The following is a 23,320-nucleotide window of genomic DNA, read 5'->3' on the forward strand; positions in this document are numbered from 1 at the left end:
TATTACTTTGTTTTGAACTACGCTGACATGCTCGGAGCGTCTTTGTCTTCTAGCTGTACGGATGAGCCAGGTGTGGAGGCGATGCAGGATGCTACACATGCAGCGGTTTGGTTTGGTAAGCAAGTGCAGATGTTGCCCACGCTTATATGTGGGGGGGGGGCGAGGGGGCGGGTGGGGGGGGGGTCTCCCTGAGTCTTTTGATTAGGGGCCGTTACAGTGAGATGGAAGCGAGGACACACACACTAAAACACACACACACTTTCCACACAGAGGAACTCTCGGCTAACGGGCTAGTGAACTGGCTGAGGCCTCTACATGCTGTTTCAACGTTATCACAGAGCGTTGGGAGGAGAGGGGAGGAGCTTACCGGTCCGGACAAGCGGGTCCTTCGAATCCTTAATGACAAAAATTGATAAAGGAGCACATACAGGCAAACACACACACACACACACACACACACAATTATTCCTTGTTGTAGATGAACTATTGTGGATGATTATTGGGTTTGTAGTGGCATGTGGAGGAAACAGTTGATGATACTAACAATGTCTGTCTATGATGGAGGGGGAAGATCCTTCAATACAGTTTGGCATGTTTGTGTGTGTGTGTGTGTGTGTGTGTGTGTGTGTGTTTTGTTTAATCCTTGCATATTTATATAATATGCATGCGCGTGGCCAGTCTCTTTGGGCCTTGCCAACAGTGCAAGGCTTGTGTACATGTCTGCATTCCCGCCCACATACACACACATTGAGTCCTCAATGCCCATGCCCCGACTCCACCCACCCCACCCCTCCTCCTCCTCCTCTTCGGCATACACATCCGAGCGTAGTAGTGCGTGCATGCGAACGAGGGGGGCGGGGTCAAATGCTGTTCTCTGATTGGCTGTGGTGGTTGGCCGTGCTGCGTGGCGGCCCGGCCAGGAAGTTCTGCTCGTTGAGGAGGAGGAGGGTGGTCTCGTCCGGTCCGTTCTCCGTGGGGGTGGAGTCGGGGCCCAGGTCCGTGGCGGTGGTGTTGGCGGTGGCGGGCGGCGTGGTCGGCTCCATGCGGGCCAGGTTGTGTCCGCTCTCGGGGGACTGGGGCGTGCTGTCCAGACGAGACGCCATCAGGCCGTTCTGGTACTGGGACCTGGTGACCTGGAGGACAGGGGGAGAAATTACAGTGAGATCACTCCTGCAGTTTGTTTGTCTTGGTCTGAGCTGCAATGGAAAAGTTTACTTTCTTGCATTTTTGTATTTGGTTCATTTAGGTTCACACTGCCCAATTACAAGCGAACCAGGGCTTGTAAACAAAAGTCACATGGACTCACAAGTAGCTCGTTTATTGGCCAGTTTTGGTAACCTGTCATCCTACCAGGTTAGAGATTTTGGCAGTGAGGGCCGTCAAATCAAATCCGATTCCAGTTCCTGGAACTTTAGCTAAACATGATCTGCATTCTTTGTCATAATTTACCTTCTCTGGTGTTCATACTTGTTAAGATGCAAATTTACTGAATATGAGCACTGTGGTTTGCCCTCAGTTCTTTTTGTTATGCTAGGCTTTCCGAGCAGTAGTAGTAGTAGTAGTAGTAGTAGCAGCCTAGTAGTAATAGAAGTAGTAGTAGTAGTAGTAGTAGTAGTAGTAGCAGCCTAGTAGTAATAGAAGTAGCAGCAGTAGTAGTAGTAGTAGCAGCAGCCTAGTAGTAATAGAAGTAGTAGTAGTAGTAGTAGTAGTAGCAGCAGCCTAGTAGTAATAGAAGTAGTAGTAGTAGTAGTAGTAGTAGTAGCAGCCTAGTAGTAATAGAAGTAGTAGTAGTAGTAGTAGTAGTAGTAGCCTAGTAGCAGTAGTAGTAGTAGTAGCCTAGTAGCAGTAGTAGTAGTAGTAGTAGTAGTAGTAGTAGCAGCCTAGTAGTAATAGAAGTAGTAGTAGTAGTAGCAGTAGTAGTAGTAGTAGTAGTAGTAGTAGCCTAGTAGTAATAGAAGTAGTAGCAGCAGTAGCATTAGTAGTAGTAGTAGTAGTAGTAGAAGTAGTAGAAGTAGTAGAAGTAGTAGCAGTAGTAGTAGTAGTAGTAGAAGTAGCAGCCTAGTAGTAATAGAAGTAGTAGTAGTAGTAGCAGTAGTAGTAGTAGTAGTAGTAGTAGTAGCCTAGTAGTAATAGAAGTAGTAGTAGTAGTAGCAGCAGTAGCATTAGTAGTAGTAGTAGTAGTAGTAGAAGTAGTAGAGGTAGTAGAAGTAGTAGCCTAGTAGCAGTAGTAGTAGTAGTAGTAGAAGTAGTAGTAGTAGCAGTAGCAGTAGCAGTAGTAATAATAATAATAACAACAACAACAACAACAACAACAACAACAACAACAACAACCAACCTTGACGAACTGCAGGTCGCTGAGAGCTCGGACGTAGAAGTCGGGGGTGTACTGTGGCGACGGGCCGCAGCTGTTGAGCTGGCTGTTGCTGCCGCTCACAGAGAGAGACTCCGTCCGGTCGGCTCCGCTCAGAGAGGCTGTACGGTTCAACCCGCTCAGGTGGGACGGGGAGCGAAACTCTGGAAACACACACACACACACACAGAAAATGTTATTAATGGTTCTTGTTGGAGATACTAAGGCAGCATGTGTGACAAAGAAGCTCTGACAGACAGATGCACGCACACAGTCTTCTGCATACTTTTAAACAGTCACCTCTCCATATTCCTATGGAGAGGTGCAGGCTGTGCACAAAAAAATCTCATATACAGACTCAAAACTACTTTCTCAAAACCATTCATGAAGAAGAGACTCTACAATGCGAACACAGATCAACGGAGGAAGCCATGAGCACAAGATGCAGTGTAAGGCTAGATGGAGGTTAATAACAATGATAATGGTTTATGAATGGATTAGAGACAGTGACACGCAAGGTGAGATGGATGCAGAATACAACAACAACATCTAAACAAATGTTAAAGAAGACCGGTGAGAGAGAGAGAGGCAGAGAGAGAGAGAGGCAGAGAGAGTGTGTGTGTGAGAGAGAGAGAGAGGGTCAAAGAGGATTCATGTCGAGTTATTACCTCATTTCATCCACTCAAACACACAAACACATTACCAACTATCCATTCCCTTTGTTTCACTATCACAACACCAGGTGGCGCCATTCTCATACACCAAGGCAGTGACACAGCTTGAATTATTCAATATCATAACATGAAGTGTGTGTGTGTGTGTGTGTGTATGTGTGTGAGTGAGAGAGAAACGATGCCTTACAACAACCAAACCTGCAGTCTTCTCATAGATCTACAGCCACAGAAGTGTGCTGAGATTACTTGCATGTTAGGCAGCGGATTGAATGCATGGAGTTGACAAGTGACTGTTAATTTCTTAGGAAGTTTCTTGGAAAGAACTGAGACATTATGTACTAATGATAGGGAAAATAGAGGAAGAGTTCTATTGGTGGAGTTGATAAGTACCTTGTGATTTTTTTAAGAGCTTCCGAGGAAGAACCATGAAATGATGTGGTAGTTATACAGAAAAGGGAAGGGGTCAGTTTGGTGCTGAATGGACGGTGACTGAGTCTGACCCGTCACAGTTTTAATTGCTTGAGACATGACTTGATGCATGAAGAAAATACGTGACTTGACTTGGGTTCTGACTTGTACTTTGATGACTTGAAAAAGTTTCTTAAGTCTTGACAAAAGCTCCAGATGGCTTATTAATAGACGTGAAGAAAATATTAAAATGTTTTACTCAAAAAAAACGTTAAAAGTAAATTTATCTCAGTTACATTTTATTAAGGCCACAGTTGGGAATACCTTAATTAAATTACTTAAGTGAAAGAGCAGTTCACAAAATGTATTAAAGAGCTTTAAAATGAAAATCACAATGTTCCAAAAATGTACAGGAAAAATCACAGAAAAGTGTTTATTATTTTTATACCTATTGACTTTGTACTTTGTAACTGTTTTGAGAAGTGCTTTGCAAATAAAGCTATCATTATTATTATTATTGTTATTCATTATTATTATAGTAACAGTTCCATAATTCAGCCTTGAGGGGCACAACACATAATCAACAAAGCAGAAGAAACATAATCACAGCTGGTGACAAATGGAAATGGAAATTTTCTGTTTTAGGTTAAGATGTGATTTAGCGATGATCCTTTTTTTAATCATATCAACAAAACTAGTATCAGTTTCAGTAGGTTAAGTACGGCATTATTGTGTTACTGTTGGTGCCACATCTCATAGTTTTCACTACTCTTATGACTTTAACTAGGAGTAAATCTTCTTTAAAAAAAAGAAAAAAGACCAATCAGTTACTTTCCACCTCTGCTCATGCAACAAACATGCTGGCTTATACAATAGCTGACAGAAGTTTAGTTAATTTAGAAGTTTAGTGCATCCAAGCAAAACCATACTACCAGTTGTATTATGTCAACCAGTGTGTCACGGCACACTCCACACACAGGCACATTACCAGCCATGTATTATTACCGGTAGGTGTGAGTCTTCCACCAGGGGGCCTCAGTGAGTCATAGGAAACTGTTTTACCTGGACATGTCAGCTGAGTTAGCTTTCAAGGAATTAAACTAGGTAGTTAATCTAGGATCTGTAAGGCTAATATGCTAGTTAGCGGTTAGCTTGAGACTTAACTTCCTTTAGTTGTGACATGATCTTTATCATCTTGACATGCAAGACAGGAACTTTTAAGATCCAGTAGGGAACTTTTTCCTTATTTAGATCCCATTCACTTATGTTCAAACGTCATCTAAAAATTAATAATGATGACTAGTAGAAGCAATATCAAAGTGTATCTATTTTGCATTTCATCTATGATACCCATAGCTATATCCTTTGTATTGGAGAAGGCTGTTTACTTTCTTACCTACAATTAGTGAGACATAAAGGTGAGTGACAGTAATGTAGGGGTAGTGTACACTTTCAAAAAGCCAAGCGATAAGGTAACCATAACCTAAATAATGTGTAGAATTAATTTAAAGCGCTGTAGTGTTTACCTCACCCTGAAATTGGAAAGCGTACGCTTGCTGACTTTTTACAACCCTTCAATTCCCTCATCCATCAATCTCCACTCAGCGTCTGTCTGCTTTCATTTTCTTCAGCTTCAATCACATGCTCTATGGTCGTGGCAATGTTGAAATCAAACACAAACTGGTGTAGCCTCACACATTAGCAGGTTAGACAGCGGCCTAGCATGCTGCAATTGGATGGATGATTCAGTTGAAGAACGTACACTGACTCAAAGAGCTAACTGTAGCCACTCAGGACCGAGTACGGACAGGTGTGTACCGCAAACATTTTGTGTGTACGGATGCATTTGTCATAATTTGTTTTTTCTAGGGTGAGATTCAGCTAGTGGTGGAATTTATAGAAAAGTTATCTACTGGATCTTCAAGATTGACAGTATGGGTGAAGCCCATTTTTTATACAACCAACTTCTTGTTGTAAACTGGTGCTAGCAGAGTGAGTTAGTGTTTCTGAGATGATGATGGATGAGTGATGGACCCAATTCCAAACAAAATCCTCACTCCTACCCTAATCCCACATCTAGTAAATCTGAAATGTCTCAATAGGCCCAAATGGCAGTTCTGTCTAGCCAGCCAGGTAAAGCAAACAGTGCAAGACAATCATCTATTTAAGATATTCATTCATATTCATATGAAGTAGGAATGAGTAGGTTCTAGGATTCAATCTGGAATTGGACACTGATGAAGTAAAGTGGAGGAAAGATATAGGTTGCAATTTTTTTTAATAATATTTGTTGTGCTCTAGAAGACTACAGACTATTTCACTAGTTCACTACCCTTTAGTCTCAAAAACTATGGTTTGTACTACATCAAGAGAGGATAGGACAACAGTGACCTAAAAACCCATCTGAGAGCTAGAAATCCCAGCGTGCATCTCAATAGCTCCATGTCTGTTCCTTCATTCCTTTCATTGACCTGACATCTGAGAATTATACCTAAGGAAAGAAGTAAAACAAGTCGAGGAAGAAATAATCTGAAGCCATTGGGACGCACCATAGTTGATGCTGTTTAGAGCGGACAGCTTGGCACCTCTAGGGGATCTAGGTCCCATCTGTGTGCCTCGTGATGTTGTCCTATCCTTCTCCGTCTGATCTTAGAAGTGATGTGTTAACTCGTTCTGTCCCCAAGCGCCCTGCCAGTTTAAGGGCTATGCTGAGATTTTGGCAGATAAGCTCTTTAGATCAACCAAGAATAAGACCGGTCCCTATTTCACTTCTGTGCCTCCAGTACATTCCAGTTCTTACTAGTTCTTTCGGGTGCATATGCTAACACTTGAGTGCGCTGTAAGTTTAGTGGACAGTACTTGTTGGTACTGAGTCCAACCTGAACGACTCTTCTCCTCCTGGCTCCCTAGTTATAGAACAGCCATCCCACTCCATTCAGAACAGCAGAGACACCTCTCATCTTCTGTCATAGGCTAAAAACTCTCCTCAAGAAGTACCTTATATCACCCTCTCCCATCTGCATCATATCCCATCTTCCTCTTCTACTCACTCTAATTCGTTCTCATCCAGAAAAAATCCCTTCTATCTACATCTCTTACACGATCATTCTGTGGTCACAGGAATATTCAGGGCACTAAGGCTCTGAACCTTGCACACTTTACTATCGGTTGCTTATAATTTTGGTGATCTAGGAGCGGAAGCGTATTCTGCTGTTGCACTCATTGCTGAGCACAGTTGGCTACTGGAGGCAGAAATGTCATCAACATCACTGCAGGGTAGAAACGTTACCACCGTGGGTAGAAATGCGGGTAGAAACATCATCATTACGCCTCCTACTAGAGAGTCCTAGTAAACAATCCTTTCCGCAGCAAAGAATAAGCAAATACACACTGTACAGTAATTTCTGATGACCTTGCACCTGCCATGTTAGTTTTTGTTGACAATTGACGGACTTAACACCTCCCCACCTACTTGCCTGTTTTGCATAGTGCATGCGATAAATGAGACCCAGTAATACCAGGTGCAAATGAGGTCAGACAGGTGGATAAAAGAGCTTATTTGCCAAAATGTAGCTGTCAGCTTTTAACCCTTTGCCGTCCTTACTAGATGTCCAAGCCACACCTGTTGAAATAAGTGCCCACCCCACCCACTCAAGCTCCACCCCACCCACCCAAGCCCCACCCATCCTCGGTGTTACAGGACCCCAGACATGCCGGATGTTACCTGGCAACCGAGAGAACAGAGAAAACCTCTTAAAGGAGAGGTGGCGAGGACGGGGTGCGACCACTGAGAGGAGAGAGGGAGGGAGGGAAGGAGGGAGGGAGGGAGGGTAGGGGAGGTGACCGACGGGACAGAGGGAGGAGGGGAATGAAGGAGAGGGAAGGAAAGTCAGTGAGGGAATGGGCAGAGAGAGAGAGAGAGAGAGACAAATCTGCTCCAGAGTGGGCGATGTCATGCAAAACCATGAAAAGATTCTGCTCAAGGAGTCGTCTTGTGGAGCTGAGATGAGGTCTCTTGGCATGCAAAGTTTACAGGATGAAGTGAATTTCTCAGGTGCGAGGACTGCTCCTGTTACTGAGCCGTGTGCGAGCATTTGATTGATCATTCGTTCGTTGAAATGGGTAAACGAGGTTGACGCTGGCGGGAAAAAAAAGGGAGCGGCACCACGCGTCTCTCTCTCTTTCTCTCAAGAGTACCTGAAGGAGTGAGCTGCTCGCCTGAGTGTTGGGAAGGAAGAGAGAGGAGAGAGAGAAAGTAGTAGGAATAGTAGACAAGAGACTTGAAGAGAGAGAGGGAGAGAGACTGAAAACAGACAGACTTTAAGAGAGAGAGGGAGAAACACTGAAAACAGTAGGCAGAGACTTGAGAGAGAGACAGAGGGAGAGAGACTGAAAACAGTAGACGGAGAGACCAAACTGTACAACAGACGGACAAGTTGACGGCTAGATGCTAAAAAAACAGAAACAAACAACGCAAAACGAAGCAAAACTGGCTGAGAGAAAAAAAGATGAGAGTGACTATTTGTATTTATGTGAGGGAAAGTGAGAGGGAGAGAGAGAGAGAGAGGGAGTGAGGGAAAGAGGGAGGGGAGGAGTTCAAAGGTCATCAGGAAAGAAGTTTTCAGAGACCACTGATGCATTCCACTTCCCCCAGCCCACACACACGTACACACACACACACACACACACACACACACACACCCTCCCCATGCCCTCAGTGAACTCCCTCCCATGCCTACACATATTTCAAAACACTTGAAATGTGAGAAACCTTTTCCCCCCCGAATGAAACTGAGAAATGCTGGTCTTAATCTCTTAAGGCACAATAGAGCGTGTTTTTATTGCGCCTTTTTCAATTCTACAATATAATTTTCAGTATGCGCTCTCTCTCTCTGTAATGCCTATTCACTATTGTCGGAGGTTGGAGAGCAGGTCATTGAGGTCGCACATAGGAGGGGAGGTGAGTGAGGGCATACTGAAGGAGTGTGTGTGCATGTTTGTGTGTGTGTGTGTGTGTGTGCACGCGTGTCAGAACTGGGTTAAATAGTATTTGCAAATAATTCTTAGCATTTGGTTTAACCTACTTGGAGAACTAGACCATATCAGACCAAATCAGATAGCATCACATCTGTTGAAAAATATGCTAAATTGGCTTTCAAATAGTCTCAAATTTCAAGCACTAACTGAAAGTCCTACGGGGCAAACCCCACCCATCTGGTTCTCCAAGTGTGTTAAAACAAATACCATTTGACTCAAGACTTTGTGTGCGTAAACATGATGAAGTTGACAAGACTTGTATGTAAATTACATACATTATCTCATGTCAGATAGTGTAATGTCATATATTATGGCATAGAATACTCACTAGGAAACCACAAATAACACTGTACTATATTTCAATTCATGGAGTAATGATGATCTCATGAGAAAAATAATTGAACTACATGATATGTTAAGATCTTTAGAATTGTTTTCTGTCTTCACATGTATGATAGCAGAGGAGGCGGTCTTGTTTGTTTTGCCACTAGGTGGCAGTAGAAGCATTAGACTGTAAAACTGGAGACATCACGCTGCAACAGACTGATCTAACAGGATAGTTAACGCCTTCGCAAAGCCTAACCCAAAATAAACACAAGGGAGGGGAGGAGAGAGGGGAGGAGGAGAGGAGAGGAAAGGAGAGGAGAAGAAAAGAGGAGAGGAGAGGAGAGAGGAGGGGAGAGGAGAGGAGAAGAAAAGAGAGGAGAGGAGAGAGGGGAGGAGGAGAGGAGAGGAAAGGAGAGGAGAAGAAAAGAGAGGAGAGGAGGAGAGGAGAGGAGAGGAGGGGAGAGGAGAGGAGAGAGGAGGAGAGGAGAGGAGAAGAAAAGAGGAGGAGAGGAGAGAGGAGGAGAGGAGAAGAAAAGAGGAGAGGAGAGGAAAAGAGGAAAGGAGAAGAGAGGAGAGGAAAACAGGAGAGGAGAGGAGAGGAAAAGAGGAGAGGAGAGGAGAGATATATAAATGGAGGTAGTGGACTCACCCAGCGTTGGTGCACTGAGTGCCATGACGCCGTAGAAAGAGAAGGGTCCCGTCTCAAACTTCATGTTCTCGTTGCCGGCCTCCACCTCCACTCGGCCCTGACAGAAGACACAAACATGGGAAAAACATACATGAGACCAAAACAACAACGGCACATTGTTTGCAGCTGGGATTTACTCTTCAAATTCCAGAAATGGCGAGCATAATGCAATCAACGGGACAAGACACTGAAAGTCAGCCGTTCTCAACTCGCCACTTCTGTCACCGCTCTAGCCAAATGCCATAATACACTCATAATATTCCTTATCGTACCCCACAATGAAACTGGGGGACGGACTACGGCCTTCGGTGCATTCATTCTTTTGTTGAAGCTGCCGATAACAGATATTTTGAGCTGACATTTTGTGCCATACGCCAAATAAAAACAAAACAAAACACCAAATTACAAAGATTCAATGTTCCCGCCAGAGTTTTATTTTTTGCAGGGTGGAAAAGCCTCTGAAACAGCATTGAGATGATGTGACACTAAAACACCCATGCTAACGAAATTCTTCAGCAGGTTATTAGCTCTTTAAGGCGGGGCGAGGCAGGTTTCATGGCAGGTTTTACCTACTGACACCCCTGAAGCTGCCGAGTAAAACCATATCCTCACCTGACCTGCTAATAACCCCTACATGGAATATATTTCAGAATTGTTGTCTCCCTTTAATAACGAGACGTCTCTTAAATCTCTAACCAAGGGCTGCTGATTACTGAAGGAAGATTGAGCATTTGCAGACTTTGCCCCGAAACTATGGAAACGTCTTCCACCTGATATCAGATTATCTGACTCACTGATCGTTTTTAAAAAACATCTATTTTATTCCCTTGCTTTCAATGGCTCTTGAAGCTGTTATTTTTGCTATTTTGTTGTCTTAAAATTGTCTGGTATTCTGTTTTTGTCTATGTGATATGTGTTTTTTATGTTTTTAATTGTAGTTTTTATTGTGAAGCATTTTGTAACCTTGGTTTTAAAAGGTGCAATATATAGTAAAGTAAAGTAATGTACAGTAAATAAATTATTTTCACTGAAAGGCCAACACCGGCCCGATATAGCTCTGACTTTTTAAAAATTACAGCGTTTGGCCACAGGGGGGCGCTACAATTAAAGGTTAAAACAAGGTGTCATATTTGTTACTGATTGGCCCAGAGGGGTCTATGTCATTTGTGGGGGACGACATGTTTTAATATTGGTGAACACTGGATAGAGCAGATTCCCAAAAACCTGAGGAGAAGTGTGGCTGCAGGGCGATGACGGGATGCAAAGGAAGAGAGGAAGGAGATTGGTGATTAAAAATAAAAGCGGGGGTGTGTAACGGAGGGATGGAGAGAAAGAGAAAGAGAGGTGTGGAGGGATGAGAGGACAGAGGAGGGGACAGGGGGTGAAGGAGGCCTCTGTGTTGGTACAGAGTTGGCTCGGCCCGGCTGCTGGAATGTGTGAACTGCAGCAACAACACAGCACAGTTAATCCACACTGTCATCCCTCCTTCCCTCCATCCCTCCCTCCATCCTCGCATCCTCCCTTCCCCCCACTCCCGACCACACTGGAGTCAACATCCTGGGACTGGGGTGATGAAAAGAGAACAGGTGGCATAATTAAAAGAGAGACGAAACAGAAAGGGAAAATAAGATATAAGCAGTAAGATAGCTCTGCTGCGTCAGCGTGGGACCTTTGAATTGTGACGGCCCGCTTAACTTTATAATTCCAACATGAGTCCAAATTCATTTTAATAACATCAAAAAATTGTCCCTTTTATACAGAAGTTAGATTTTTGAAAAGTTTTTTTTTAAATGGGCAATCAAGTTGAAAAGGTTATATTTGTTTTGCTCAATCGGATGTAAAAACTTTGACTATTTCAAAACTGACGGAGGTTTATAGTCCCAAACTCACAGACCGTCTACTTTCACAGTCACTGAACACAACTAGAGCGCTAACCGTATCCTCAATACCTCAATGAAAGAATTCAAACACAGCACATCTTAAAGGATAAGGCCGGTGTTTTTTAATGCATTGCTTACCGTCAACAAATCCTATGAAAATAACAAAATCAGCAATGATTTTGTTTTGCCAACAAATCTCGTCCATGTAGCCGGTGCCCAATGCAGCCATGTCTCAGCAGCCATAGAACTCCATTGTATTAAAAAAACGATTAAAAACACGTCACAGAGCCATGCCGTTGCTCTGGGCAACATATTTCATCATCACGATGCACCGGGCCGACCGACGTTTTCCTCAAACAACTTAATAAGCCGGCTGTAAACACGTTTGCGATCTCAGGAAAGTAGTTCCGTAGCACCGAAAACAGTCCCTGACTAAGATTTGTTCCCATTTGAATTTGATTTGGTAATAACTACAACAGTCTGACTTTTCGTGGTAACAGTTAGTGATTTTTAAAATTGAAACTATGTCTTTGTGAGCTGTATTTCAAGGTTTTTAGCTTACAATTGGAGCCAATGACTTCCGGGTTGACGGCTAAAAACGGTACGTGGGAAGTCAGAAAGTAACGGGAGTAGAGCAAACACTGTTGATTTTGTTATTTTCATAGGATTTGTTGACGGTAAGCAATGCATTAAAAAACACCAGCCTTATCCTTTAAGCAGCAACATTTAAGTTTTTCATTAAAAATGTTTTTCATTTGCTGAAAAATCTGAAATATTGAAAAATCTGTATACGATTATTTGTCAATATCACACAGCCCTAGTCCCTGCCACCCAAACTTTCTCAGTCCAGGGATTCGAACCGGCGACCTTCCTTCCATAAAGCCCACTTTCTCTAACCTCTAGTCGACTGTCACACCGAAGTCCGCAAGGCTTATAGAGGCACGAGCTGCCCATTCCACCCTCATGACGAAGCTTAAGTCTCCTTGGCTCTGTCACCAGCTTTCTGTCACTTGAAGGGTATCAGCAGATTTGGAAAGATGCTAAGGTTAATCACCGCTCGACATATGGCCGCCGCTATAGGCGTTGGGTGTGTGTGTGTGATATGTACATGTGTGAGCGCAATGCATGGCATGCATGTGTGCATCAGCCAGGGTCAAATACTTAAGATCGTGACACATGCGCACACAAAAACACACTCATACACACAAAAAACACACACACACACACACACACTCTCTCTCTCTGACTCCGGGCGATTTGCAGCCGTCCACGCTGCACGGCTGGTGTTTAATTTAAAGGGAGGGACGGGGGAGGGAGGAGAGAAAGAATAGAAACAGAGGGAGGCGGAGGAGAGGAGTGAGAGGTGTAAAGCCTGCCTCTGCTCCGGCCGGACCTGTTTTCCCTGTCCTGCACCGACATTAGCTTCAACAATACAGCCTGCCCGCAGCGGGGCTGCAGACCAATACATCAGCCTGATATTGACCTTTTATTCAAAATGGCCAGTCAGCGTCGTCCTCCTCCGATACGATGGAGGTTCCTCCCTGACCACAGCTACTGAATATGTTTTTATTTTTATTTTTATTTCAGATGTCTGACCAGTGTTGCATGGGAGTAAAACCTGCTATAAAACCTGCTTCACCCTGTCTTAAGAAAATGATTTAATTAGTCTGGGTTTTAGTGTCAGATGTTCTGCCTGCTGTTTCAGAGGCTTTTCCACCCTGACAAGAAGAAAGACTTTGGGGGGGGGGGAAACTGCATACTTGTATTTTTCTGAATTTTTTTGGCATGAAAATGGTCAAACCTGTCGCCTATCGGCAGCTTCAATCTAAAAATAGTGCTATATCTGCCTTCAAAAACCTGTATCTGTCAAAGCCTAATCCACAGCACTGAGAGGGCGATGTACTGAGACTGCACACACACACACACACACACACGCACACAGAAATGCTTTTTATAGACTTTTTTGCCTGAGGACGGCACCTTTAATTAAAGAACAATATCTTAGAACTTGGATTCAGGATTGACACAAGCGCACGTGTTTTAAATTATGATGACTGAAGATGAGGATGCTAATAAACCTCAGGGGACACTGTACTTTGACATCATTACAATAGAACATCACTCAGGACTCAGGACTGTGTGTCAGCTTATAGTTCAACCATACTGTGTGTGTGTGTGTGTGTGTGTGTGTGTGTGTGTGTGTGTGTGTTTTTGCCAAGACATGTACTGTACCTGTACTGTAGGTGGGTCTTGGCCAAAGTTCAAGCGGGTGCATGTGACTCATCGACAGAGCAAGCAAAAACTTTGTGTCGCAACTGAAGTCTCTATTCATCACTGACATGCATGTATACATATATACATATATAACCCTGTTGGTCTGGTCCCAATACCTTTCCAACACACCCCTCTTTGTACCCTTGTTTTAATAGCTAAACTTAAGATGACTGCTAAAGAGAAGGCAATACATCTTAGGAGGAGGTTTTTGTTTCACTGATCAAACGAATCAAGCTCAGTGAATGCAGCAAGGTAAAACAACGGAAGGAGGATAGTGAATAAGGGAGGATAGCTTGTGAAAGTATTGTAGTTGAGCCTTGAGGAAAATAAATCAATAAAATGTAAAGATAGTATTGTAGCTGGGCCTTATGGACAGAAAAATGACGGAGGAGAGTTTGTGAAAGTATTGGAATGGGGCCTTGAGGATAGTGAGGAGGGTAGCATGTAAAAGTAATGGAGTGGGGCCTTGAGTTTAGTAAATAAGGGAGAAGAGATTGTCAAAGTGGAGGCGGGCCTTAGGGACAGAAAAAATAGGGAGGATAGATTGTGAAAAACCTGGAGTGGGGCCTTAGGGATAGTAGAGGAGGAAGGATAGAGTGCCAAAGTATTGGACTGGGGCCTTGAGGACAGTAAATGAAGGGAGGGTAGTGTGTTAAAGTATTGGAGCAGGGCCTTGAGCTTAGTAAATACGGGAGAAGAGATTGTCCAAGTGTTGGAGCCAGAACTTAGAGATAGAAAGGACAGGGAGGATAAGTCGTGAAAATGTTGGAGCAGGGCCTTTAAGACACTAGATGAGGGAAGATGGATTGTGAAAGTATTGGAGCGGGGCATTTAAAACAGTAAACAAGAGAGGATAGATCGCAAAAGTACTGGAGAGGGGCCTTTAAGACACTAAATGAGGAAGGATAGATGATTAATGGAATGGGGCCGTCCAGTGTTCAGCTCTGGGTGCAGGTAAAAGTCAAACTCAGGTCAACTCTCTGTGTGTATTATAGCTAACTGGGGAAATGAGCCCACGTTGCCTCTGGAGGACACTGCCTAGGGTGTGTGTGTGTGTGTGTGTGTGTGTGTGTGTGTGTAAAGTCGTGAGAAGCCACTGCGGGGGTCAGAGGAATCAATGTCAAAGGTTTGTTAATAACTTATAACCTAGACACTGGGGGGGCGCTGCCTGAAACCACACACTTAACCTGGACGCTGTGTGTGTGTGTGTGTGTGTGTGTGTGTCCTGCCCAGCCCAGTGGTTAGGGGTTGAGTGACTATGTGTTTGTCATAAAATGAAATGCTGACCTGAGTTAATGGTTGATGTAAAACTTAACAGTTTCCTCTAACGTTTGGTACAGAGCGAGTGACTCATTTGCGCTATGACACAAGCAAGTTTTCTCACACACACGCACACACACACGCACACGCACACACACACACACTGAATTCTTCAGGAGAACATAATAGTCTGAGTCAGTGTCAGCGTCAGTACCATATGCCATTGGGGTAGACTCTGTGTGTGTGTGTGTGTGTGTGGCCTTAGGTCAGGCCTGACTCTCACATGCCGATGGAGTGAGGTCTCTGCCAAGGAGACGTCACATTACACACACACACACACACACACACACACACACACAAAAGATGACCTGTTTCCTTTCCAATTCACATCCAATTCAGATGAAGAATAAGAAGTGTAAATTTAAAATTGCAAAAGTTACAATTACAGATGTTGAGAGTCTGCTTAATAAATGTAAGGACAGACCACCAGGTGTAGATAATGTTAAATTTCTTAAAATTGTTGCCAATTTAATTGCTGTTCCTGTCTGTCATATTATTAATTTGAGTATTGAAAAAGGTATTTGTCCACAGGCATGGAAGATGGCAAAAGTTATTCTGCTTACAAAGAATCCAGCTGCACCATTTCCCGGTACAAATAGCCGCCCTATAAGTTTGTTACCAGCTTTAGGAAAGGTAATGGAGAGAATTATTTTTGAACAAATACAAACTTATTTTGATGTTAATAACTTAAACACAGATTATCAACATGCTTATAGGCCTGGTGGAATTCATTGCCAGTGCATATTGTTCAAGAGAGTACTAAAGATCGGTTCCAAATTTTGTTCAAACAGTATCTCCAAATACTTCAGGAACCATAATTGAATTGTGTGTGAGTAAACTAGGAAAAAATGGTGTAGGAAATAAAATGTATACCTGGGTGAAAGTAGAAATCCCCTTGGCAGAGAATGAGAAATTTATTTTAATACCCTATTTTCATGCGTGAAAGCGCAGGATGGATAAATATATAATTTAAGAAGGTCATTCAGACAAGGATTTACAAGTTTGCTATTAATTCTTGAGGAATTGTGATTGATTTATAATTTTTGTGTTTGGCTTAATGTCTGTTGAAAGGATGACAATATTGTTTCTCTTCCATATGTACTTGATTGTTAATTCAATGAGATGAGCTGTTTTGTTTGTTGTGTTTATGTGGTTATGGTGTGTATAAGTGTGTATGACTGTATGTGTGGTGGACCCCAGGAAGAACAGCCAATGCTTATGCTGGTGCTAATGGGGATCCTAATAAAGAAAGAAAGAAAGAAAGAAATTCACAGGATTACTTATTCTCATGTTGGTTCCAAACTTATTTTCCATTGAAAAATTCCATTAGTTTCTAGGAATAGGACAGTAAACTGGGCTATATCGCTCTTTTGCTAAAAGCTATTCTTCAGAGCAACAAATATCACATGATGGCAAATGGTAACGGGTCAACAACTACATAAAACAGACTGTCATAAGTATATGTGGGCTCAACATTATTCCATCCTTTTCCAGACTGAAATTAATACATTTTTCACGACCAGGAAATGATCAAATTTCATTCAAATTTGAGTTACAGTGGCCAAACTCGGTCTGTGTAAGGCTCTGACTCGGCTCTGTGAGAATCACAAAGCATCTTTATAGACGCATGAATCACGCTGGTCATAAACAAACACAGCCTGTCTGCCGACGGTGAGGATCACTACCAGGAAAAATACACACACACACACATACACACTATAAAAGGAGTGGAATATAGTTTAGGAAAGACACTGAATTATCTGTATGAGATTCTTGGTTCTCATGACTTTGCCATTCTCCCACGCAGTGATCTGACATATATACACACACACACACACACTCAGAGACACCACTACTGTACAAAGAGGATGTTGCTACTTGTCCCCCCTCCCCCTCCCCCTCCCCCTCCCCCTCCCCCTCCCTCCATGTCGCTTTGTTTTGAAGAGCAACAAGACGGATAAGAGCCGATACCGGCCCTCGATAACAACCAATATGCATTCTGACCACATAACCTAACATGAAGTTGAAACTGTGCAGTTAGAATAGTGGAACTGGAATAAAGTTGTGTATTAAAATGGTTCCTGTTTTAGTGTCGAAAAGCAATCCAGCAGATTTTCCGCAAAATCCGACCCAGTGGCACACGATGTACATGCAACAGGCTCTTGAGCTGCCATGATCACCTTGATGTATTAAACGTAGCCATTTATGCTAATGAGCTCAAATTAAGCTAATTAATGCATTAATTAGTCATATCAACATACTTGTCTTCACATAACACATGTTGGTATTAATATGAACTCTGTATCTTAAAGAGTTACAGTAGTCTCAAGAAAATCAGTTCTTCATTAATATGCAAATTTATGCAGCAAGGAGCTCCAAAAACGAGTCAGATCATATTCTGTATACGGGGAATCTGCGGTGTGAGTATGGAGTAATGGGATGTGTTGGAGCAGCTGGAGCTTGAAGAGTTGGATGTCGTCATGATCGCCCCTATGATCAACCAATCAGAGTGCGTGACTCTGCGTAGACTCAACGCGAAGTTGAGATTCTTGGGCAGGTACGCAACACTTACGTGAAGCCCCCTTTTCAACCCCAAATACAAGTCAAATAGCGTCAGTTTACGTGCAGAGGTGCTATTTTCATTAAAGTATAAAATGCTCTTTACAGTCAGCACGAGTATCAACCTCCACAAATACAAAGCGGAAAATTCCCACTCCGACCGTAGGCTGCTATCACTGACTGGCGTGTTGACACTAAATGCCACCCCCCCCCCCCTAAAGGTCTCAGTGGATTATTCCACATGTGGGGTCTCTACCATATCTTCAATATCCTGCCTCCCACAGGGAAGATTCCACTAAGATGAGCAGGGGGGGTTTGAAGCCGTAATGATCCCTGGATTACTGGCCCCCGACTAATGACTGTTTGGGGACACTGACATAACCGACTTGTGGGAAATAAACAATGTGTGTGTGTGTGTGTGTGTGTGTTACAGAGTGAGAGGTAAGATAATGAGGCATAATTTCCCACCCTCTGTGACTTGAGTGTATATGTACACAAGGCGGAAACAGCGGATATACAAAGACTGTATTGGTGTTTATTGTATGTTAGGCATACAGAGTGAGGTAGAGATTCTCTGGGGTGTGTGTGTGTGTGTGTGTGTGTGTGTGTGTGTGTGTGTTAGTGTATTGACAGCAGACTGACAGCAGGCCAGTATGGTCTCCTCCGCCCTCCACTACAGTCTTATATAATGGGGATCAATTAGTGAAGAGCAAGCCCTTTGGGACCCAGCAACACTCCCCTCCTTCTATCTCCATCTATCTCTGTCAGTCCAAGGTTACAGCTGTCTGAAACCCCATTTGCCCTCCTCTCCTCTCCTTCCTTTTCACCTTTCCTTGTCATACAGTATGTACCCCCTTGTCTCCTCTCCTTCCCGGGGATGATGTGGTGCTGGAAGAGAAGCCTTTCCTTCAGCTGCGTCGATTTTAACATCAATAAATCATTATAACATTGATTCTGAGACATTAGTGTAATTACCACAAACAAACAAGACCACTGCCAAGAGGACTGGCAGCTTCTACTGGCCTCTGCACTGCATTTTGTATTGTGAGCCACTGGGTCAAATTTCATGGGAAATCGGCTGTACTGCTTTGCGGCACAAAACAGGAAGAGGGCGCTGTTCTTCCAGAGCAAACGGAGCTAAAGCTTTCAGAGTTTCTGGCAACAGTAGATGGTGGAAGGAGTGAAAAGTCCGATGGAAAAATCACCTCTAACATGTTTGTCCTCTTCAGTGAAGCCAAAGAAAAAAAACAAAAGGCAAAGGAGGGGGAGGGGGGGGGGGGGCAAGTAACAACATCCTCTTCGCAACAGGAAGCAATGGGGTTTATGGGAAATGTGGAAATCATTTTGAGAAACACTAACAATACCACCGGTGTGAGACAGAGGCTACCAATAGTCTCAACTATGGTTGTGTGTTTATGGTATTTATACCAAGGTATCACAACTCCTTTGACAATGATATATTGATGTTTCAGAATGCTACACATGGCACCTTTAATTAGACCCTCAATTAGTATAAAGCAATGGATGCTACTAATGATTTCACCAGTAAGGCTCATTTCCATGAATGTTCCCTTTGCTTCCACTGGTTTCATGGCACATGGTTTTACGTTACATTACATTATGTTATTTTAGCAGCGACTTACTGAAGTCCACAAGTACATTTTGTCAACAATTTGGATTGAATAACAGATTTGAATAATGCAACAGATGCTTAAGTTAGTGATTTTACCTCTCCGCTTTCGGTAAATCAGTTCAATCATCCAGAAAAATACAGCAATAAAGTTTTTGCCCTCCTTGAAGATTTCTGACATCAAGTCCAAATTCCACAACACTGATTTGCATAATAATCTTACCCTCCTCCCCCACCCAGTACTCTAAGCAAGGGCTTTATCCCACACCCAGCCTTATGGCTATGTGTTTGTTTTTCCTGGTGTCCTCTTCTTTCCTTGTGCAACCTTTCCGTGTCTTTCTTTGTCTTCATTGCAAAGCACTTTGTAAACTTGGTTTTAAACTTGGTAGTAAAAGTATGGTGAACGTGACATCATGATTATCCCCGTCGCTCTCAGTGTCAGTATAGATATGACGGCGTGCTCATGCGTGACTGTCACACATATGTGCGTAAGCGTGTTATGTTTTTACCCGGGGTTTTAACCTCCTCCAGCCTGGCGCGACACCAAATCTGGCTCTCTGAAATCTGATTGGCTTGGGACCAGACTTAGCAGACTGACTTCCAAACTGTTGATGTTGTTGTGACACACACACTGACATCAGACACAGATATCTGTGTTTTGAACTAGTGATGTTTGCACCATCTTGCACTACTTATGGTAACTTTTTGAGATGATAACATTTGAATGCCTTGGTTATATACAGTTTTTGCCTGTTCTAAAACGTACAAATTTGTTATTTAAATTTTAAATTAACACCTGATTCTACATATGAAATGGCACTGAAAACGGGTAGGGTGACATATTTCTATGAAAAATGTATGTTAATCATTTTGGTCGGTAAAAATTATTCTTGGACCAGCCAAAAAGTTGATTTCCAATGCTGTACATACACACACACATACACACACTCAAGCAAAAACCAAAACACTTGGCTTTACCAACAGTTTGGGACCCCTGTAGGATCGGCGCTGGTTACGCCTACTGCCATCTGTTACAGGCTGCGGCTTAGAGTTGCGTTCAACACCGAGACAGAGCGAGGTTCTGTAAGTGTGTGGCTCAGTGCTGCTAAGCCCCGGCTACACTTGGAGAGGGGGTGACTTGTGCAACAAGACGCATTAAGACAAATCAAAGTGTGAACTCTCTGTGAACTGACAGGTGGAGAGGAGAGAGGAGGAGATGGAGAGGAGATGGAGATGGAGAGTCAGAGAAAAAAAAATAAGAGGAAAGGGGGATGGGGGTTTATCTCCACGCCGCACAGCTTTTTTCCGAGCTGAACCAAAGTGAACGTGACATTCAGAGGGACTGCAGGGTGGGATGTGTTCATGGTGAGGTTGTTATCTTTAACCCCCAAAAAGCTCAGACCTCAGGCAGCATGAAAGAGCATTGTCATTTCAGAGATTTCTGATTCTGAAGATCAGATTTTACGAGATCACATCGCTGTGTGTCCACACTTGGCCTGACAAATGCCTGTTATGTGTCTCCTGTGGCTATATTTATTCGAATCTGAGCCTGCATTACTTTTTCCCCTTTTCTCTCCATCTTTTCACTTTGTTTCTATTCACTTTATGGCTGGATCGTCTCCAGATTATGTAGAATTCCAATCACAATGCGAGCCTGATCACCTCTATATCTGGTTTTTGAAAATCCGATAGCAATGTGAGCAATTTGCGATTATCGACCATAGACCATAAAATGTATTGACTCGGGTTGTGGTTAGGGATGCACCAATGCCACTTTTTCAATGCCGATACCGATTACGAGTATGAAAGTCTAAGTATCGGCCGATACTGAGTACCGATCCGATCCGTTACTTTTACTGAACAGTGCAGGCTTACTTCCTTAGTTTGGGGTCAATGGACAAAATTATTGAGATAAAATCCTTGTTTTTCCCACTGTTTGAGAAATACAGGCTTCTATGTGCCACAAATGCATAAAAACAAGACAGTTTGCTTTTATTTCTTACATGTTACTCATGGCTTTCGGTATCAGATTTTAGTCTTGGGTAAAATCTCCGATACCGATATTCCATTTTAGCCTGGTATCGGCATGGATACCAATACCAGTATCGGTATTGGTGCATCCCTAGTTGTGGTCCTATTGACTTGCATGGAGTTGGGCCAGGTTTGGAGTCTTTTTGGAGCCGGCCCCTAGTGGACGTTAGAGGAACTGCCGCCTGCCGCCACCTCATTACTGGTGTCAAAATTCACCCGTGGTTTTGGCCGCTTGATCCCGACCTGCCACTTAATGCATCCTTGCGTGACTGGATGATAAAACGCTCACTGAAACGACAAGTAGTCACCGACCCACCCTCGCCCAAGTCATCACGTACCTGCAGGATGAGAACGAAGTAGTCGACGGCCTTGCCCCTCTGGTAGACGTAGTGATGGGGCGAGCGCTTGTCGCTGTCGTTGAACTTGATCTCCTGGATCACGTCGGGGTGGCGAAGGATTCGCAGCAGCACCTTGTCCGAGATCTGAGACGGGCTGAACAAACTCACCTCTGCCGGGGGAGAGGAGGGAGAGAGGGAGAGAGAGAGAGAGAGAGAGAAAGAGGCTTTTACTTTTGATGTTCTTTTAAAGGGCAATAATTAAGATTTTTACTGCCTCATATAGTACAGAATGACCGCAATATATCTGCAAGGGTTTGATAGGGTTGGTGATCAATACCAATGACCCAGCAATTAAAAACTCACTTCCAGCCAATAGTCAGTTAAGGAACAAAAACTCCCAACCCATTAGCATTTCAACACCCGCCACCTACTCATATTTTCGACTGCTCAATGATGAAGGATGCTGGTACCAGCGTTTCAGCTACAAAGGCTAAAAAGCCTCATTCTGAAGCCAAAAAGCAAATGACAAATGACTTTATTATTTGTGTCAATTACAGGCCACGGTAGCTCAAGGGGATTAGAGGAGTGTGGGCTGTGCGAGGAGACAAGTTCTATCAATGTTGTTGCAATTCCTACTGGGCGCTGACAGCGGTTGATAAAAAAAATAGATGACTTAATGGCCCTTTAATGAAACATCTTACAACAAAACAGAGAAAAAGTAACTAAAAACACCTTAAGAAATTCACCACCTCCCTCACCCACCCACCCACACACCTGCCTGGCAAAGATGGAAAAAGACATGTTGATTAAAAATCTAAAATTCAGTTTCTCCTTCATTGCATGCGTTTGGCAGCCGTCCTGGGCCAGGTGCTGCGATCACACATGTCCCTCGTCCCCTCCCATACCCAGGACAAAGCAACAGTCTACTCTGCAAACAGGGGCGATGAGGAGTTTCACAGTATGCAACGTACAGTGAGAGGTGGGGCGTATATGACTGGCGGAGGAATTCATCATCTAACAAGCAAACAGCCCACTTCTTTCATTCTGGTTTTCATGTAAAGTCAACAAGTTCAACTGGTACAATGTGTGTGAGTGTGTGTGTGTGTGTGTGTGTGTGTGTGTGTGTGTGTGTGTGTGTGTATGTGTGTGTGTGTGTGTGTGTCAGCTACTGACAAGCACAACGTCAAGAAAGCAAATAAGCGACAGGGTTCAGCACTGCGGCTCTGATGCAAGACTTTTCCATGACTGTCCATAACTAAGTCAGAATGCTTCCATGAGCTGTACGTTTTATTCCTTCCTGGTTTGTTAATCTTGTTTTTCAGCTCAGAAAAGTTCCAAACTTGTTTCCACAACAGTTAGGCTTGCTGTGGCGAAAATCAGCTGGAAACCACCAGCTACTGCAATGAAAGTGTGAAACAAGTTGTAAAATACATCATGGTGTTCTCATGTCTCCATCTCTAAAATTCACTGATATTCCCCGACTTTCCCAGAGGATTTATCAGATTCCCTGCCTTTTCCTGGCCGGATTACACTTCTCAAAGTTCAGAGATATTCCAGAAATCCCACAACCAATGGGAAACCTGAGCAGAGATTAGAGACAAACTAGAAAAATCAGGGATGAATCAGGGATCGGGGATGTCAACAGCAACACGAAAAGGAGTAAAAGAAGCAGGGATCTGTCACCTCATGCTGAAAAGGAACGGGTGTCAAAATAAAAAAAACAGAAACCCTGAAGAAACCCTGAAAAATCCAACCTCTGTGTGATGAATGGAGAGGGAAAGATGATAACAGCAGCATGGGAAAT

At 43.3% G+C, this 23,320-nt stretch overlaps 1 protein-coding gene across 1 annotated transcript in view; it reads right to left on the minus strand.

Moving 5' to 3' along the window:
• Window positions 1–766: 766 nt before the first annotated feature.
• Window positions 767–23,320, minus strand: part of LOC139920332 (metal transporter CNNM4) — a 42,334-nt gene continuing 19,780 nt past the window's right edge. The window contains exons 4-7 of the mRNA XM_078285064.1: window positions 21,517–21,686; window positions 9,446–9,542; window positions 2,336–2,514; window positions 767–1,133 (exon numbers count right to left, since the gene is read on the minus strand). Coding sequence (XP_078141190.1) covers window positions 861–1,133; window positions 2,336–2,514; window positions 9,446–9,542; window positions 21,517–21,686 — 719 coding nt within the window. The 3' untranslated portion in view covers window positions 767–860. The remainder of the gene's footprint in view (window positions 1,134–2,335; window positions 2,515–9,445; window positions 9,543–21,516; window positions 21,687–23,320) is intronic.

The sequence above is a fragment of the Centroberyx gerrardi genome, chromosome 8 (assembly GCF_048128805.1).
Source record: "Centroberyx gerrardi isolate f3 chromosome 8, fCenGer3.hap1.cur.20231027, whole genome shotgun sequence".
Lineage (NCBI taxonomy): Eukaryota > Metazoa > Chordata > Actinopteri > Beryciformes > Berycidae > Centroberyx > Centroberyx gerrardi.